Source organism: Grammomys surdaster, unplaced genomic scaffold (assembly GCF_004785775.1).
Source record: "Grammomys surdaster isolate TR1022 unplaced genomic scaffold, NIH_TR_1.0 199, whole genome shotgun sequence".
In the NCBI taxonomy this organism is placed as follows: Eukaryota; Metazoa; Chordata; class Mammalia; order Rodentia; family Muridae; genus Grammomys; species Grammomys surdaster.
In genome coordinates this window covers 1,083,205-1,103,850 of record NW_021604644.1, presented here as the reverse complement: position 1 = coordinate 1,103,850, position 20,646 = coordinate 1,083,205, and the positions used below count along the sequence as shown (strand labels likewise).

Genomic DNA, 20,646 nt, shown 5'->3' with positions numbered 1-20,646 from the left:
TAACAAAGGAGAGTGATGAGAGGAGTGCAGGCATGCGCTCTCACGGGCTTCCCAGGTAGAGCAGGATTGGGCATGTGCTGTGCTGTCTGCTAGCTGTGGCCTCCTGTCACTCTGCGCGGTTTTGTCCTGTGTGCTCTAGTTTCTCCTTATTTTTGCTTTGCATACCCATTATGGTGGTAGTAGCCTGTACACAGAAATGTGTGCTGTTTGCATGGAACTTAAATGTCTTAAAATTCTCTATGAATCTAATTCTAAACACATTGATTGGAAACAGAGATTCAGGAGTAGACTTGCCACATCTCCATGAGTGAGATAGAAAAATACAAAAATAATTTCCATTGAAGGACAGAAATAATGAGTAGAGTAGAGCATCTTATGTTTTCTGGGAACCGAAGGAAGTTTAGGGGAGCTGTGGTTTATGCTGTTTCTTTTGTCCCGATTCTGAAAGGTCTGATAGTCAGCCTGCTTGACATGGGAAGCTTCCTTCCCTCTCATCCCCTTTCACATCCCTCTCCTCGCTCCCCATCAAGAAGAACGGTGAGCCTATCCATCTGATTTGCACTCAGAGTGGAGGCTTATGCCATTCTGGGTGGGGCAGCGCATCTCTCCAGCTTCTGTCTGTCTTCCCATCCCCACTTCCAGAACATGTATCCCAGTGGCACAGCAGGAAGGGAATTTTAGTCCATTTTCAACAAATACCCTCAAAAAAAAAAAAAAAAGATCTCAATCTTAAAGGTGCTGGGAACTTCAGACCAGCGTGTAGAATTCGACGTGTTACTAGAGTTTTACCACTGGTGTCTGCATGCACTGAATGGCTGTCACAACACAGCACTGGTTTTGTCTGATAGTATTCAGAGGCTACATCTCCCGTTGACTGTAATCTAAATATCCTCTTCTGCATTAAGGTGTGAATTAGCAGTCATTTTATTTTGATAGATTGGTTTATGTTCAATGATAATCAGTAAATTCATTTCATTTTTAAGGTGTCAAAACTTGAAAAGTTTAAGGAATGCCTTTGAATTTATTTAGTTTTGTCGTGAAACACTACTATGTATGAAGGTTAGTAGAGATGTCATATCTACTAGGATGTACTTCCTGGTAGAAACTTTGCTGTTCACAAGGTACAAAAAAAGGGGGGTGGGATGGGGCAGGATATAGTTAGATAGCTTATTTATCATTTCAGTCAGAGGGAGTTAATGTTAAAGTTTATTTAAATGTATAGCCGGTAGTAAGGTTTTATCTCACACACACACACACACACACACACGAACGCACGCACACACACGAACGCACGCACATGCCTGTACATGTTTGTAAGAGTTCATAGTCAAAGGATAAGCACTAAGGCATGAGCTGAAATAAGTGAATTACAGAAGTTTTAGAAATTAAGAGTTCTTTCTTGACAGTCATGCTTTGAGTTGATTTGTGATGTTCTCAGAGTTGTAAATTAACACCAAGGTTTTCCATGGAAAAGAAAGGACGTCTTTGTTGTAACTAAGACACATACGTAGTTTGGTTTCAAGTGAGATGGAAATGACCTAATCATTTCTTTTTTGTACTGACCGAAATCTTTTGTTTGTTTAAAATGTCAAATACTTCTCATCTTTTTTTAAAGATAATGCATTTTGTGTTATAATCTTTCCCTGTTTTGTACCTTTTTCACTTGAATCTTCTATAGGTTATAGCTTAAGGTCTTTAGTGTGTGCACAATTACAGGGTTCTGCTTATATCCCATCTGACACTGATCAGGAAGTTACATGGAATTTAAAGTGAAAGAAAGGTCATAGGTTGATTCATTTATCTTAATTGAAGTGAAAATTTTAAAAAAGGAAACATTTGAAAAGATTGGTTCTTTACTATACTGATATAAGATGTACTCTGCCTGATGATTTTGTTCTTTAAGATACAAAACATAGACACCCACATGCATACAGATGGCACTTAGACAGGAAGGTGGGAAGGGAAATATTGGAGATTCCAGACAGAGTAGAAGGGGCCTTGGGTTGGGTATGATTAAGATATAATATTGTGGGTTGGAGAGATGGCTCAGCAGTTAAGAACACTGATTGCTCTTCCAGAGGTTCTGAGTTCAATTCCCAGCAACCACATGGTGGCTCACAACCATCTGTAATGGGATCTGATGCCCTTTTCTGGTGTGTCTGAAGACAGTGACAGTGTACTCATAAACATAAAATAAATGAATCTTTAAAAAATATGTTGTTGCCACAAAATAAATAAAAATGTTATCTAGGCAATGTGACAGTTCTACAATCTCAGCACAAATAAATAGATATATTCAAGTATATATTCAGATATCAAATTTAGAATTGAAAAATAATCAGTATGAATCTGATAAGTCTTCATGCTGTCCTTTGTTCAGCTGACTATGCCCTTCCTGATTAGTTTAAGCAAATGTTTTTCTTAAGAGTAAAGTATTCACTAACTTTGTAAATACATGAATCACACTGTTTTATAAAATATCATTTGCTTTTAGGCTTGGCTGGGAAAAAAAGGACTGGAAAGAAAATGGGAATTAATATAGTTTTATAATGACTGACTCAGGAGTAGGTCAGGTCACAGTCATGATACTTGAGAGCATGCTTGCAAGCCTTCAGAGCCTTCTGTTGTCTGCCACATGAAGTCTCTTCCTGGGCAGAAAGGCTCCACGTCATCCAGTGCCTTTTGTTCTTGTCCTTCCTTGTCTCCCTTCACGCTCTGAGAACGCCTGGCTTCTGGCTGTAGCTCAGCTGGGTCACTTCTCTCGTGAGCGTGAGGTGCTTGCTCCTGCTGCTTTCTCCATCTAGCGTCTATATTCCTCTCTTCTTTGTCTAATGATTCCACCTTCTCCAGAAAGTCTGAACTGCCTGCCGTATCAAGCTGAATCAGAACCCCCTCTGATCTCTCTCTCTATTATCTCTAATGTGGTCTACCCCTCTTTTATGAACACCCTTTAAGTCTGATTCTCCTAGAATGTAAGCTCTTTGAGAGTTGTACTCTGTACAATCCACATTTTCATCCTTTGTATGAACAACACATAATGCTGAACTATGCGTTTTAACTAGTTACTCAGACTAGTGGGATGGCTTGGCAGGTAAAGCTCTTGCCACCAAGACCTGAGTCTGATCATGGAGGAGAGAACCTTCTCCTATTCCGTTAAGTTGTCCTCTGGCTTTCACATGTGCATTGTGGCACAGATAAGTGCATGTGCACACACAATAAATAAGATATAATTAAAAAAATAATGTATGATGGCAGGTGTTTTGAGCTTAAAGTAGACTGAGCAGAGCTTCCTGTATCGTCTCTGCATCTCCACTGTTGCCTCTCTAAGGCTGGAGAGTGTCATTTTACACTGGATATATTGTTAAAGCCTCCTAACTGGCTTTTCACTCTAGCTTTCTCACCTGCCAACTTCATCCTTAATGTGTTCTTCACACTGTGGCTAAGGTCTGATTATGGCATCTTCCAACTTCCCAGTAGTCTCCAGCTCCTCTTAATAGTTTGGTAGTGATCATATGAGAAAGACACAGCTCTTGAATGTTTTGCAGTGTCCTGCAGTAATCTCACCTTAGACTGTCAGCCTCAGCCTTTGCTTTCTTCCTCCCATGGCGGTGCATCAGCTAGACTGCACATCTTTCAGCTTCTGCCTCTGCACATACTGTTCTCCTTGAGTTACACACTCTGGGCATCGCACCCCACTCCACCTGTCTGGTTTTCTCTCCTCAGGCTTCAGTCTCAGAAGCCCCGACTACCATCTCCACAAGTCAGGATTTGATGCCTGTCCTACCCTTATGTAGCACATCATACTCACCATGCCATAGGCTTGTCAGCTAATGCTGACTGAACTTGACAGTTCGTGTCTGCACCACAGGTTCCATTGAAGCTCTCCTCACGATGCGACAGTAGCAGTGGCTGCAGCAGGGACAGACTATATGCAGAGTGAACAGCAGCTTACTGTACAAGTAGGGACAGCAAGTCTCCAAACCAGAATTCTAATAGTGCTAATAGCCCTGTGGTATTGCCACTACAGGCTTGGTTTTATAGCCTACTATTGTGTCTGTGTTAGGTGTGCAACAAATGTCAATTTCACAAATGAAAGACTGGTAAAACTAGCATGAAGACCCAGAAAGACTTAAAGGTAAATATTTGTGGTACAAACTGCTTTGTCATTAACAGTAATACTTAATAAATAGTTTTGAGGGTTGAAAGGTTTTTAAAAACTAGAAAAGTAGAAGAAACCATGGCAGTTATGTGGAGGAAGAGTGACTCTAAGCATTTCTAAAAATATTCACATGGCAAATGTGCTCACTGCTCATGAGATTGTCACCAAGAGACTGATGGTAATTGCTACAAACATGTAACTACACCTGTTTTCTACTTTACTAGTACCCTAGAGTGACCTTCCATTGAGTTAAACATCACCCTACTTTCCCACTTTAAAATTAGGTATTTATTTATTTATTCATTTATTTGTGTGTGTGTGTGTGTGTGTGTGAACTGGTGCATGTGTGTGATGTGTGAGTTTGTGTGTGTGTGTGAGCTGTGGTGTGTGTGTGAGCTGTGCAGGGTGTGTGTGTTGTAGCATGTGTATGGAGGTGAGAGGACAACTTAGTGGTATCTATTCTCTCCATCTGTCTGTGGGTTTCAAGATTGAACTCAGCTTGTCAAGTTTGCTTCAGGTGCTTTACCTGCAGAGCCGTCTCACCTGCCCCACTTTCCTGCTTCTGCCATCCGTTGTCTTATCCTTATTAATAAGATAGCTAAGTTAGCCTAAGGACTATTTAGCAGCAGAACATGTTATACCTGTTGCTGCTGCTGTGTCCAGTAGAATGCTGGCCAAGGATAGTAATTCCCATTGTCACCTCTTCCACTGTTAACCCTTTTACTCCATTCATGCAGAACATGTATGTATAGTCTTGCTCAGTACCTTTGCACCTACTCACTTAGAGAATAGGCTGCCCAAGGGTATATAATGCTATTTTCATATAATGATTTATTTACTTTTAGCCTGAACTGAATTACATGAAGTTGTCTTGTAAAGCCAGTTTATGGTCTCTCCTTTCTGAGAAGCAAACTCTAACCAGGTCTGTGTCTATCTAGGAACGCTCCACACTGGGGAGGCTGAAGCTGCTTCTCAAAGTCTGACTCAGATACATGCCTTGCCTGAAATTCCTCGAGACCAAAATGCTGCTGAGTCCTGGGATACCCTAGAAGCGGTATGTTAAAAAAAATTATATATGTGTGTGTGTGTGTGTGTGTGTGTGTGTGTGTGTATGTATATGATAACTGTGAGATGTAAATGTAAGTAATTAAGTCCCTCTCTTTCTCTCTCTCTCTCTCTTTTAAGGGGTTAATTGAGCTTAGCCATCTGGTCACTGATATGTCCCTCCTAGTGAATGTAAGTATGTAACCAAGACTCAGAACTGATCAATCACTGTCCCTTTGATTAGAAATTCAATAGAAGTCACATATATTTAAAATATGTATGTGTATGAGTTTTGCCTACATGTATGAATGTGCATTGCCTGTGTGTTTGATGCCCATAGAGGCCGGAAAAGGTCATGGGATGCCCTGGAACTGGAGTTATGGATAGATGGTTTTGAGCTGCTAAATGAGTACTGAGGACCTAACTTGGGTCCAGTGCAAGAGCAGCAAGTGCTCTCAACCACTGAGCCTAGATTATAATTTTAAGAATGGTGTTTAACTGTTGTATATAGTCCTTAAATTCTAGATCAAGTCAGTCAATATTATGGAAAAAGTACTTTGCTAGATTCTTTCAAATCTATCAGTCATTGGAAGTCTGACAAAGTTGTTTATAGACATAAATAAAGTCCACTTTCTGCCTTTTGGAATTCCATAGAAGGAAGAAGGCTGGAACTCCCAGACTCAGTTTTCAACCATGATAACTAGTAAATGCAAAAATAAGAAATATAGAGAAGCCTCATTAGCTCCAAGAAGAAGCATTGTATTCCAGGGAGGGAGGCGTGGTTTATAAAGTAGCAGCATTAAAACTACCTCCACTCATAGAGAGCCCCAGGGGAACACCAGAACAGGTGAGCAGGACAGAACATAGTGAGCTGTGTAGACTGTCCCTGAGTATTAAGTGGGTGTTATTCAAAGCCTGGAGGACCAGGGGCAAGCAAGGATGGCGAGAGCCAAGTTGTGCTGGTACTGAATTTTTGGTTGCTTTGAGGGCCTGAAGGACCCTGTTCAGATGCGTGATCAAGCTAAACTCTTGCAATCCAGTCTGCCTTGGAAAGACTGTTATAATAGTGAAGAGGAAGTCATGGGCAGGGTGACTAGTTAGGAACAAGCTACAAGAATATAATCTATAGGTAGATTACAATATATAGGTGGTAATACCTACCTATATAGTGTAATGGATACTCAGGAGACTTTTTTGAGGACCAACCCAGAGGAACTGAAGTCAAAGACAGGATACTGTATATCTTTATTCTTTGTTATAAGGCCTGAATGAATCCATTGACTTAGATTAGGGAGCACGTTGTAGTCTTGGAGGAAAGAGATTTTCTATCATTTTTCTAAATTATTCTTGCATTTTCTGTAAGAATTATGAAAAGGTATAGTATATAAGCACGTGCATGAATACATTTGCACAGGTGCAAAGCTCTTTCCCCTGTGCGCTGGCTAGGGTGATTGTTTTTATTAAGTCATGAACTGGAATCCACCTTTTCTGAGGCATGGCTTCTCTAAAGCTTGGCTTTGAGGTGGAAACTCCTAGGCCACAGCTTCTCAGAGTTGAAACAGAGGACTCCAGAGCTTGTTACTCTAGCTCTGTACTCTGTCCAGATTCTCAAACACTAGCCTCTGTCTTTTTAACAGTTATGGGGTGAGGACACTTGTCTTCTTTCAAAATAAGAGGTTTTCAGAGTTTTGAGACAGTTGTTCTTGTTTTTGTTTTGTTTGTTAGTTGTTGCTTTTTTGACCCATTTCAACATAATTTCATTTCTTAGAAATCTTTCTTCTTCTGTGGCCCTCCTATACCAATGAGTTCTAACTGTCTAGTGTTGGCTTGTACCTCTTATATTGCCTTATAGATATTTTCTTTAAGTGTAATGATCAAAATAGAAAGCAGTAAATTGTTTGAGTTATTTCTGATGCCTCTAAATAATAAGGGGGGGGAGGGAGGAAGAAAGAAAATATTATAAGTCTCTGGATTAGGTATCTGTTATTATTTTGCAAATGGCAGAGAATGATACATGAATCCCCCAGACATGTATTATTTACAATCACGATCTATTCAGTTATTGTAATTAATAATCTCCCAATCTAATGCAGTATGCAAAGTGTATGTGTATATGGTTATATAAATATATGCATTTGCCAAGGCTATCAATCTGTACACTTAAATGCATTTCAATACATGTAAATTATTCATCACTAAAGTTGATTTAAAGAACAAATTAAAGATATACTTAGCTCTTCTTTTTTTGTTTTTTTTGTATTTGTTTGTTTGTTTGTTTCCAAGACAGGGTTTCTCTGTGTAGTCCTGGCTGTCCTGGAACTCACTCTGTAGACCAGGCTGGCCTCGAACTCAGAAATCTGCCTGCCTCTGCCTCCCAAGTGCTGGGATTAAAGGCGTGCGCCACCACTGCCCAGCTACTTAGCTCTTCTTAAGACATGTACATTTCTCTTCCAGTGGGTACGTATATGAAAGAAAAAAGTAAAGTTTATGGAGGATTAATAGTTGTGTGTTCAATTATGTTGTGTTCTCAACCCCAGTCTAAGAAGGAGTTATGCAGAAGGTTCCAGTCACAGTCATAGCCCTATACAAATGTCCTAGTTATAATCACAAGGACATGAGGCACAATACTATTTGGCAGAAGCTCAAAGAAAGACCTTGATTGTTATTCCCAGAATGATTGAGTTCTTATGATGCATGGCCAAGGATTCACAGACAGACTAAGCAGAGAACACAGGAGTGACCACATCCTCTGTTGTTATCACATGGATGAGACTGTAAGTGGGCAAATTAACTGTGTAATCAAGGAGCACCTTCTGGACACACAGCTCTGTGCTAGCCTCAGTAGGATCAAGAGATCCTATAGGGTAGTGGTAATGATGTCTCTACATTGTGAATGAAATGCCACAAAATGGTATGCTTAAAAGTCATTAAAATGTTAGGTGTTAGTTTGCTGTAAACAAAGGATTCACTAAGGTCCTGGGAGATTACAATGAAGCCCAGTAATCCTGTGTATTAGTATCTACAAGTCACCCTGCTCTGTTGGTGCAAGTACCCTTTTCTTGTGACCAGACCTATTTCTATCTAGTCAAGGAGAATGTAAAGAACTCTGGGCCAGAAGCTGAACAAGATGTTACCCTTACTGCTACTTACTGTTTGTTACCCTTACCCTTACTGTTTGTTTTATTCTCTATGGCTCTTGAAATCTAATTTTGTTCTGGCCACATTATAGTAGGGCTACAGTGGATTCAGTTAGATTCATTCTTGCATGACTGCTGTGAGCTTTAGCACGGTATGGTATTCAACAACAAACAGCTTTGCATGCCTGATGGGAGGTCTACTTCAGACAGCATTCTTCATCCTCTCACTCCCATCTGCCTCAGCTGTTCCTGCAGCCTTGGTTTGGTTCTTGACCTCAGTCCCCAACATCATTCCCTTCAGACATTCCAGTATTGAGTCCCTTTCCTCCCACTGCAGTGTCCTGCTTCTTTACCCTGCTTACTGTCTTTGCTAGGCCGAGATAACGGCACTCTACCTGTGTATCACATTTCTATTTTCTTCTGGGATTTCTGTCTCTGTGATTGCTTATGATTATAGCTGGAACTTAGAGAGGAGTAAAGGGAACTATCTGCAGTTTGGCCATTGCCTTAAACTCATAGCTTTCTAAGCTCACTAGTAAGACTGTACAATAACCTCTCTAAGGAAGAGCTCTGTTGTTGATGTAAATGGATTTGAGGTGAATTTGTTGAGTGAATTATTATTTGATATAATAACATGAAATATTGTTTGATGTTGGGCTGACAAGTACCCACAGCAATCATTCAGGGGAAAAAATGATTAGTTTCTGATTCATATATTCAACTTGCATTCTTCTCAACAAATATTAACATAATAATTCACATTTTCTCCTGAATCTTAGGTGGCTCTAAAATTGCTTATACAGATTTATTTTAAGGATAATAGGGCAATATAATCCAATATTTCTTAAAATGAAATTCATAGGCATATTTTTCAAGTTTTGAGAATTTTTCTTCTATAAAATTGGATGTGTATGTTAGTTTGGTAAACACTGTAGTGTGCCTTATACATAGCTTTGTTCATTGTTAAAGAGATGCTGAAAACACTTCTAAGTCCCAAAGAATAAAATGCCACACAGGGGAAATGGTGAAGACTGTCCAGTGTGGGAAATCTAGGTAGATGAAGACAAACTTACACAAGTCAGAAGCAAAGAGGGAAGGTAGGTAGATAGAAGCAAAGAGTCCCCTTGCCACCACTGTCAGGAGAAGCCTGGTCTCACAGGCTGTGGAAGGTGGTTATACATGTGCAGCTTGGCCAGGTGTAAAGAGCTACGGACTCAGTTCTAGACACAGTGTAGTTTGTTACTCTGATTGTGATTGACAGCTAACTGCAATCATTGTAGACATCACAAGCCCTCCTTATTCATGGAGTAGAATCTGAAGATAGGCAGTTGGAGGATTGAAGGCAAACTAAAGGAAAGAATTAGCTAGGTCTGTAGAGTTGAGGGGAGCCTGTTGGTCCCAGGGAAGGGCTTTCTGCCCTCTGCCTTACCCTATCCCCATGTCTAAGCAAGCTTCCCAATTTCTGTAGTACCTGCAGATATGTTCTACTGCCCCAGGACAGATGGATTCTTCTTGGGCTAGTAGTTGCATGATGTTTAAATAATGAATAATCTTAGGATAGGTATTTTCCTGATAGTCCTTAATCTAATTATTCCAAAGAAATTTTATAGGGAGAAAATTCAGTATTTTACTATTCTACATTAAACTTTAAAAGTCATTGTGATGGTTTAAATGAGAATGGCCCCAATAGATTCATATATTTGAATGCACAGTAACCAGGTAGTGAAACTCTTTGAAAGGATTAAAGGATTAGGAGGTATGGTCTTGTTGGGAGAAGTATGTCACTGGGGATGGGCTTTAAGGTGTCAAACGCCCCTGCCAGGCCCACTCTCTGTCTTCTGGCAATACATACTGATCAAGATGTAACTCTTAGCTAATTCTCGCATCATGTGTGCATTATGCTCCCTGTCACCACATTCCCTGCCATGGATGATAGGCTAAGCCCCTGAAACTGTGCAAGCCCCCAGTTAAATGTTTCCCTGTATATGAGTTGCCTTGGTCTTGGTGTCTCTTTACAGCAACAGAACAGTGACTAAGACAGTCATAGTGTTGCAGTATCCAAAGTTTTAGGAGAGGGCACAGAAAAATAGATCTTCCTGATGTCTTCCGGTCACTTCGAGTGTGGACATAGCAGTAGCCCTAGCAGACTCCTCCCTCAGCTTGAGGGGGAGGAGCTAGTTACGATCTACCTTAGCCTATAAAGATGTAAAAGTTGATGATAGGGTTGGTTTTACTGCAGCGGCTTATCTGCTAGCATAGACTGTTTCAGGCCGGCGTGGAAACCGTGGGTGTGCCACTGACAGAAGTCATGCTAAGGTGTCAGGAACCCAGGCCAGTTGGGTATTATTGGTGCTGGCACGTTTGCCTCTGCGGCTAAGAAGAAAGCTCACTTAAAGAAGCTTTGCTATCATAAAAATTACAATCTGTACATCTATGATCTGAGAACATGTTCACAGGAACCAAAGCTCATTAAATTTTTCACTGGAAATTATTAATAATTATTAATAATTAATTATTAATTTAGCACTTCCTTGGGAAACTGCCCCAGGACAGATGGATTCTTCTTGGGCTGGTAGTTGGGTGCTTCTGTTTCTCCATTGTGCTTTGCAGACACCTCATTGTATCCTCCTCTTAATTCTGAAGTAGAAGCACCATTGTCCTCCTGTAGTAGACGGAAGTACTTGGCTCAAGGACATACCAGGACAGTGCTGGGGTTTGAACACAGAATATCCAAACCTAGGTTTTGTGCCAGTCTTATCATGGATAACAGTGACCTTCAAAGTGTGTACAATGGGAGACCGCAGAGATGGCTCCGCAGTTAAGAGCATGTACTGCTCTTGTAGGAGACCTGTGTTGGTTCCCAGCACCCACAGCCAGCGGCTCACAGCCTCCTGTATAACTCCAGCTCCGGGAGATCTGATACCCTCTTCTGATTACACACACACACACACACACACACACACACACACACACACACTAAACTCTCAGACTGCAACATCAAAAGCCTGTGGCCGGGCCCAACAGTACATTTCCAGAAGCTTTCCGGGTGAACTAGTTTGAGAGCCTTGCATATATTTGTGTGACAGATTCAAAATAAAACTGAAAACCAGATATTTAGGACTACGGATCTCAAGATGGTGCTGAAGGATCCTGGAATGAATGGCCAGCACAAAAGGCCTGGCAGAGAAAAGGTGTTTGCTGGGCAGAGAAAGAATATCAGTAATGCTAACAGGAGAAAGATGGGCTCGGTAGGCTGTGCTGCACTCATGTCTGCACATGGAGTGCTGGTTGGAATGAGAAGTGTTAGGCATTCCTGCTCGGTCTAAGTCAGTTAGCATAAAGACAGTTGCATCACTTCACACTCACTGTAGGAGGTGGCCTTAGGTGGAACAAAAGAGACATTCTCCCATGTTCTTCTGCAAGGTGGGAAATGAAAGAAACTGCTTATGCCCTGATGGTCATAGTGATCACGTGGGTTTCTACACTGACCAGGACCTAGCCCACTCTACCATATGTGTGTTATACACACACATATGTATATATCTAACTATATATATATGGTATATATATGTGTGTGTGTATGTATGTGTGTATGTATGTATGTATGTATGTATATAACTAAATAAGTTGATCTTGATGAGCTCCTGTTTCTAGGGTAAGGACAGAGTGCTTGTGACTGAGGTGTCTGAACAGAGCTCAGTAGCCACTCATGTGTGACACTGAGGTGGTTTCACACATTAGAGAGGAGAGTGGCAGGCCTCAGCCATTCCATTCATCCATCAGCGATCCCAGGAGTCCTGATTGCTGCTGTGTCAGAACAGGTGTTGCTGGTTTAGGTAGATTGCTGTATTAATATTGTTGATGGGAAACATTTTAACTTGGACTATAATTTATTTAGTAAAATTCAAGACCCAGATTTCTTGGTTGCTCCCTGTTACATGATCACAAGTGCAGAGGTCTCATGCTGGACTGCACTGAATGGTAGTCTCATTCTTACAAAAACAGCAGCAGCAGCAGCAACAAAAACCAGTTTGTATTTGTTGGATCAAGGGCATTTTACTCCTAAGGTGAATATCCAGAGAAGACAAGTTATGGACTTCTTGTTGTTGTTTGAATTTGTTTTCTTTCTTTCTTTTTCTTTCTTTCTTTTTTTTTTTTGCTATCAAACCTAACTTGACATATAAATGCTTAAGTGCTTATTTGGATTTCTTTTTCCTCCTACAACGTAGGTTCCTTTGGAGAATAACATGTTTGTGTGTTTGAATGAATTCCAGTGTGAGGTGCTTTTTGCTATGAAGGTGCCACCCTTTTATTACCTAATCATTAAGTCCCCCTCTCTTTTCCTGAAAGTGAATTTGTACTTTCGACATGGTTTATCAGATGCTATTAATGAACCACTATTAAGAACTGCAAGGCTGCAGTACCCAGGGCCTGATTACAGGAATTAAAATAGTGTGTGTTGGCTTCCCACCGCTCCCCAGCAGGGCCCCTCACTCATAATTCCTTTGCATCTAGTCTCAGCAGGAGAAGATTGACAGCATTGCAGACCATGTCAACAGTGCCGCTGTGAATGTTGAAGAGGGAACCAAAAACTTGCAGAAGGTAAGATTCCGCTCCTGCTGACAAATCAATGGTGCTCTGGCTCCCAGGAATCTCTAGTATTAACCCAATTGATCTGCTCTCTTCAGTGTTGAGGGAACCAGCAATTAAGGAAATAAGGAAGAAACGACACATAGGTAGTGTAAGAAATCAATGGCTGTAATATTTTACTCCCAGATTCATTCTATCATGAGAGAATTTTTTTTTCCCCAAAGAGAATGAACTGTGGCCTCACTCTAGGGCATTTAGTTGTTATGAAGGGATATCTGTGGAGGCCTAGGGAGAAGAGAGAGCAGTCCATTAATCCAGGCAGAACCAAAGTATGAGCCTGCAGCAGCACTGGAGGAGTGGGAGCATCTATTATCCATCTGATGTGACTTTCAGCCCAGGTGCCTAGTGTGGAATAGCCTTGTGCTGAATCAAAGCTTTGCTGGGAGCCAGTGGCTGCTGAAGCTGTTTAAATAAGCCAGCCAGATAGTGGATTGATTATTTTGCAAGTAAAATCATTTTGTATAGTCCAATCGGGAGCACACCTCCACCTCCTTTAGTGCTGTGGTCTGGAGCAATGGCAGTACCTGTGGGATACATTCACACACACACCCTTCAAGAATAATCCCAGGTTAATTATGAACCTAGAGTTAAAGAGGCATTGCCAGGAGTAATGAGAGGAAAGCGCACATCACCACAGGCAGATTTTCTCAACTCCATTTCTAAATTGAATTTTTTTTTTTTTTTTTTTTTTTTTTACAGGCTGCAAAATACAAGCTGGCAGCCCTGCCTGTGGCAGGTGCACTCATTGGAGGAGTGGTGGGGGGTCCCATCGGCCTCCTCGCAGGCTTCAAAGTGGCAGGAATTGCAGCTGCACTTGGTGGTGGGGTGTTAGGCTTCACAGGTGGAAAATTGATACAAAGAAGGAAACAGAAAATGATGGAGAAGCTCACTTCCAGCTGTCCAGATCTCCCTAGCCAAAGTGACAAAAAATGCAGTTAAAGCCCAAGCTTCCAGCTGGTGCTGTGCACCCGACCTAAGGAGCAGCCTGCTGTTGTTGGAACAGTGTTAGGAAGTGGCTCTCCGTGTCCATGTGACGTTGAACCACCATAAGTGGACCTGTTTGTTTGCTGGGTGTTAATGGAGATTTTAGAGGTGGAGGAGCCTGGGCAGAGAGGATCTGGGCAGAGGTCAGGTTTAAAGACTGCCAAAGAGCAAAGGTTCGGCCTAGAACTGTGAAAACTGGATCTATAACTCTCAGGATCTAAGATGTGTAGACATGTATTGGAAGCATGAGGGTCAGTGTATTTGTAGATTATTTCTTCCTATAGGGAGGAACAGAATGTGAGTCCGGGAGTCTTCCCGTCAGGTAGGGATGTGCTGCTCAACATGGTGCACGGGTGAACTACTTGTGGACTGGAGGGCTGTTGTCCTTGGGTCCATCTATATTTTCTGGGGAAGGAAATTAATACTATAAAATAGAAGGAGAAGCCCATTTTCTCTTTACAGTCTCTTCATTGTGACACGGGTGTCATTTTTTTTCTGAAGTCTTTCCTGCCTCTCCAAATAAGGAGCACAAAACCTCACATGCTAGACCTACTAAGCCAGCCACCAAGCCTATTTCCAGCAGCGATTCTGAAAACTATCTGCTTCTAGGGTGCATTCTACCCATGTTAGAAGGATTTTTCTCACAATCTGCCTTTTTATATAGTTTTCCATCTCTAGCTACCCCTACCTGCAGTCTCTTTTAGTTGAAAAAAGAAAATTTAAATATTTCCAACATTATTTGGGCTAAGGGGAGTACAAGATCATATCACAGGGCACTTAAGAAGGGGCTGGCATACCTGCCTCAAGGGATCGAGGCCCCTCAGTCTCCTTGGGGGTCCGAGAAGGAGCTTTCTACCTCACATCTGTTACTGCTGCCCTTTGCCAAGCTGTCTCCGCTCCTGCCACTGTTCCTCCCAGTGTTCACTCTTAACTTCTCTCACATTCTAGATGGCCAAGTTCATGGTTCAGACCCAAGGAAAGATCTGTGGTGCTAACCCAACAGTTGACATGGACAGCAGGCATGGTCCACTCCAACTCCATGTTTGTCTCACAACAGAAAGGTTTGAGATGTAGAGAAAAGGCATAGGAAGAAGCCACTGATCCCCTCAACTCTTACCTCTTCCTGAGAGTGCACCACTAGCCACAACACAGGTTCAAGGGCCGAAGGGTTTACCGCTTAGCTTCTTTTAAGTCCTGAGTTGATGTTTGACCTCTGTTGGTTGCTACCTTTCCCTCTGTGTCATAACAGCCTTCCCTTTAATGCTTTGTGAGTCTTACCAGTGCAGTCCTATGAAACAAAGCACTACATTGTATTAAAAGATTGGAAAGTAGTATTTCTTACCTGCTTACTTAAGACTTTAATAACTAAAAAACAAACAAACAAAAACTTTGAATAATTGTCGGATCCTGAAATATTGCCAAACACACTGGGCATTAAGTCTTTAGAGTAATTACTTTTACTGTCATTCTTTGTTCTCCGGTTGGTTCTTGCTGCTCCTTTAAGATGGCGTGTGAAACCTGAGCAGGAGCAGACAGGATGCATCCAGAGTTTACTGAAAATAAGATTCTTTTTTTTTTGTTGTTTCGTTTTGTTTTTCAATATGGTTTCTCTATATAGCCCTGGCCTGGCTGACCTGGAACTTGCTCTGTAGACCAGGCTGGCCTTGAACTCAGAGATCTGCCTGCCTCTGCCTCGTGAGTTCTGGGATTAAAGGTGTGCTATCATAGCCAGCTGAAACAAGATTCTTGAACTTTGGCCCTGGGGTAATTCTGATATAGCCAGTCAGCCTGCTTAGCTGGAACTCTAAGGATAAGCAGTGTTGTTTAATTCTTTAATCCCCTGTGTTCTACTTCATCTTCCTCTGCTTACTACTCAATTCAATGAATCCCCACAGTGCCATCAGTCCCTGTGCCATCACAGCCTCAGCACACGGAAGTCAGAGAAGCAGGGGTGAGGCTTGGCTGTCAGGCTCACACCCTCTGGGCTTCGCATCTTTGCTGAGCCAGTGTGGGAACTGTTGACATGTTCATGAACCCTCAGCATTGGGCTTTTGACTCTAGCCGTCTTAATGCTTAAGGAAGTCACAGTCCTCTTTTAAATTTTATTATACTTTAAAGTTATTTAGAAATTGTTTCTCATTTTTCCATAGTAGAATTCAATAGCCAACTTTTTGTGGAAATTTCTTAGAAGTGTTTAATCACCTATAAATGATATAAAGTACTTAAAAGTATAAATTAGTCAGTATGACACAAAAGTGATCTTAAAATTGAATTTAATATGCCCCATAGTGTCTCGTTAAATTTATCTTTCCTATGATTTATGTCTTATTTTTATTTCAACTAGTTAAAAAGAATCATTTTATTATCTTAAAATTTGTAGAGACATCATTTCAGTAACGGCAGTATTCCTAAAGACTTTTTTTGATGTTATAATCTGATAATTTTTCTGAAATGTTGGTGTAACCCACAGTAAAAATGTATTCAAATTGAACATATATACATGAAAAATGTTTACCATTTATGCAATACATTCTGATGTTTTGTTTTTCAACATGCTAATTTCAACCCACTAAACCAGTCTCAGTCTACAAATAGATTACCACCCTCAGTTTTCAGAAAATAGCCTTCCCTAAGGAAGAACTGGTGTTTCCTAAGCAGTGTGCCAGGCTCTTCACCAGGCATTTGTGGATAGGGTAACTGGGCCTCAGGAAGGAAGGAATTTGCAGTCTCCGAAGGAAGCCTGGAAGGGACTGGGTGCTGATACTGAGCCTCACTCTGTCGTGCTGTGCTGCCTCACTAAAGCACAGAGACTGCGAGGCCAGCTGGGAATAACCATGCCGTCCGTTCCTTATGTCTTTGTCTTCTGGCGCCTCACCAGGTGTGCACAGCCTGCTCTTGTGGCCATGCATAGAACACATAGTTCATAAAATGAGCACCGCAATCCCACCCCACCCCCTCGACATTGGTTCATATCACAGGCTATGATCACTGTTCAAAATGTTTTATATAATTAAAAGCAAACACTACTTTTAAAAACAACTCTCTCATAACTTTTAGAATCAATTAATCATTATTCTTTAAATGATGCCCTCTTGGGAAGCCATGCACAGACCGTAATAGGCTATTTCTGAACATCTGCTTTTGGATTGCCACCAAAAAAATACATGTTAAATAAGAAAAGCTATGTCCATTGTGTTAGCCACCGACTATTTCCCCATACCTTGTAACCCTGATCTCTTCCCATCTCAATTCTGTGTCTTCTGTGGGCTTACCTCTCCTACCTCACACACAGGAGCCAGGGACCTAGCATGCCTAGAAATAAGTGTGCTGAAGCTGCCTAGAACTGGCCAGACTTCTGGGGCATGGACTGGGTTTTTCCTGAAACTCTTACCTGGCCACAAATGTCCTTCTGCCTGTCTGTCTTCCATGTACATGTTTTCTGCAGACTGAGAACTGTAAGCTGGTAACATTGTTGACAAAAAGTTTGGAAACCCGACTACAAATATCTAGCATACAGTATTTCCTTCCAGTAAAAGCCCAGAAGCCAAACCTTCTTTTGAGTTCTTGGAAAACAAAAGCATTTCTCAGGAATGCCTCAGAAGCCCTTCACTGATAGCATGGACTCCCGATAGAGGGGTGAAACCCTGGAGCAAGGTCCTCCTTGGGCAAGCAATACTTTATCATCAAAGCGAGTAAGGCGGCTGTTGCTCTCAGGTGCTTACAGATGTCTGATGACATTCCCCAGATCTCTAGTGGCCTAACAAGTGCTTGCCCTCTGGCTTGGAGTCATGACACACATTCAGATTATTATGTTTGTGTGTGGGTTTTTGTTGTTTCTGTTTTCTGAAATCGGTTTTACTGGAAGCCCAGGCTGGTTTTGAACTTGTGATCCTCCTGCTGGGATTACACACATCCAGCTCTGTTTTATAAGTGCTATTATCCCGTGTTCCTAACGAGTGGTTCTGTTTGTATTCATCAGTTTGTATATTATAAATAATAACAAAAGTTATGTATCTACATTGCTACCTTCAAGGAAACTAACTTGTGACAAAAATATATCTGTGCAATATTAACCCAACAAATATATTGGAATAAAAATATAAAAGTGTCATAGGCAAATGATTTGCCCAGGATCGCAAAGCTACCTTGTATAAGAGCTAAGAGAATGATTTGGGGTGTGGTGGGGATTGACCATGTATTTCTATTAAGGTTTTGTTAGGTCATGTCAAGTTGCCTGATGGAGCTCGCAGTCTCTCAGCCCAACTTCATTGGCCTAAATCAGGCAAAGTGGAAAGAAGTGTAAGAATATATATAAATCCATCTACAGAGAGGAAATTAGATGCAATTTCTTCACTTATGATGCAAACAGTGTCAGTGACTTTGCAGCCAGAGCACAAGAACCCCTTCAACAGCGAGTGAAGTTCCATGAGCCCCTGGGAACAGTTTGAGCAAGACACTCAGTACTTTGCTTTTTGTGTATGCTTCTCAGCTGTTTGAGATGTTCCTCTTAGTGTTAATTATTGAATTGTGTTACTGCGGTTCATCAACTAAACCCCTAAAAGGACTTTTCTACGTTATTACTGAACTTTAGGTGTGGCAAGGTAAGGACAAGGAAAGGCTAATTAGTGAGGATTTCTGCAAAATTCAGTCCTTTCTGAATTGGTTTGTTATTATGTTGCTAAGTGGTGCTTGAATAAGGAAATATGCAATAAAATTTACCCAAACATTAAACTGAGTTCCTGTTGTGTATTGAATGCTAGTGTCACATATAGAAATAGACCTGTAGAATCTATCATAGTAAGCCATGCAGTTACTTAAAGAGGGTAAGACTCAACCAAACATGGTACGTGTACCAGGAAGAGGCTGGAAAAAGTATCAGAGGCCTCAAAGAAGGAATAACTGGAAACGAATAGGAAGGCTTTGCAGAGCCTGGTGTGTGAGCAGTAGGTAAGGAGGAAGATGCCTGATGGAACGGGCTATAAACTCCAAGTGAGGAAGGAGTTGCATGAAACCAAATGACATGGGAAAAATCAAGGCATTAATGAGAGAACAAGGAACGGAATGTACATATGGCTTAAGCTGGTTAGGGGGAAGCAGACAACAGTGGCTATATTTACCTAAAATACAGTAATTCTTTGTTTAAAGCAGTGGTTCTCAACCTTCCTAATGTTGAGACTCTTTAATACAGTTCCTCATGTTGTGGTGACCCCAACCATAAAATTATTTAATTGCTACTTCATAACTGTAAATTTTGCTACTGTTATGAATCATATTGTAGATATGTTTTCTGTTGGTCTTAGGCGACCTCTGAGAGAGGAGTGTCCAACCCCCGAAGGGGATATAATCCATAGGTTGAGAACACTGTTTTAAAGGAACTGATGGTATTTTGTATCAGTCTGGACTGTTGAAACACTGAGTTGTTCATTTACCCATCCTTGCCAGAAATAGTCTTCATACTGTCTGGAGCTTTTGGTATATTTAACACAGCTGTCGTCTTTTCTCACCTCTGATTTGTGAGATCCCCTTGTTCAATACTGAATGCCCATTTTGTGATGATTACTCATGCCATAAACATGTATTGGAAACCCACTGAGAAAAGCCATATGAAATTTACCTTTTAGTGCCCAGGACTCCACAGTCCAGCTTGCCAGAGTCGTGTTTCCCGACCGATGCTGTTCACTGGCTCCCATTTCTCCATTTTCCCCTGTGGGTAATTCCTCAGACTTGAAAGTTTCTCCTTAATGGTAGTAAGTCCTTTCCAACTACATGGTAAGCTTCACATGGGTTGTCACCAGGCATCTTTTGTTGCTGTTATTATTTATTATTTTATTGGCATGAAACACAGTGGCGAGAAGACTGAACAGTTGAGCAGCAAAACCTAGGATGCGAGTCCTAACTTTGGAGGTGCTAGGACATAGCAAATCTTTGTGCACTGCCCATGTTTGCCATTAAGAGGAATGCAAAATTCAAGACAAGAAATCTAGAAAATATACTGAGAACTTGAATGTCATGAAGATTCCAGAATCTGGAGGTGAAGACTTTTGCAGATTAAAAGTCTTGATCTGGAAGATCAAGGATCTTAGTCACAGCAGAAATCCCAGGGGATTTTTTGTTTTTAACCTACTGTTTTACAGTTAGATTTGTAGGACTTGTTGCTGAGACAAATAACTAACAAAAGCACTTAAGGAAACAAGGGTTTATTTTGCCTCTGTCTCAGGAGCTCGAGGCAGCTGTTGGCATGGCATCTGGAGTTGGGAAGTGGTGAACACTGGTGCTCAGCTTTCTCCTTATGTAGTCTGGGATTCCAGCCCACAGAATGGTGCAGCACAAACTAATCTAATCTAGAGATTCCCTCAGGCATGCTCAGAAGCTCAGTTTGGCTCTTTGGTGATTCTAGATCTTGTCAGGTTGGCAGTATTAATCTTCACAGGGCTTAAGAGATTTACAGTTGGACAGACTAATATTGAAATATAATGTAGAAGAAGGAGTGCAAAGGCTTTTCTGGGAAAGCAGAGAACGGGATTAGGCAACAACAAGGCTTACACTTAAAGGGATACACTTGACAGAATTCAAACCCATGTTTCTGATGCCAAAGTTCATACACTTATCCCCACCAAACAGCCTCTTTTGAAAAGAATGGAAAGTGATACTATAGTTGCCTTTCTTTTCTCT

The 20,646-nt window shown here is 41.2% G+C and overlaps 1 protein-coding gene across 2 annotated transcripts in view; it reads left to right on the top strand.

Annotated features, from left to right (window-relative positions):
• Nucleotides 1-18,709, top strand: part of Stx17 (syntaxin 17) — a 54,634-nt gene extending 35,925 nt beyond the window's left edge. For both annotated transcript variants that reach the window (XM_028770262.1, XM_028770263.1), the window contains 4 exons: nt 5,098-5,213; nt 5,345-5,395; nt 12,856-12,942; nt 13,690-18,709. In XM_028770262.1, coding sequence (XP_028626095.1) covers nt 5,098-5,213; nt 5,345-5,395; nt 12,856-12,942; nt 13,690-13,929 — 494 coding nt within the window. In that variant the 3' untranslated portion in view covers nt 13,930-18,709. The remainder of the gene's footprint in view (nt 1-5,097; nt 5,214-5,344; nt 5,396-12,855; nt 12,943-13,689) is intronic.
• The last annotated feature ends 1,937 nt before the right edge of the window (nt 18,710-20,646 follow it).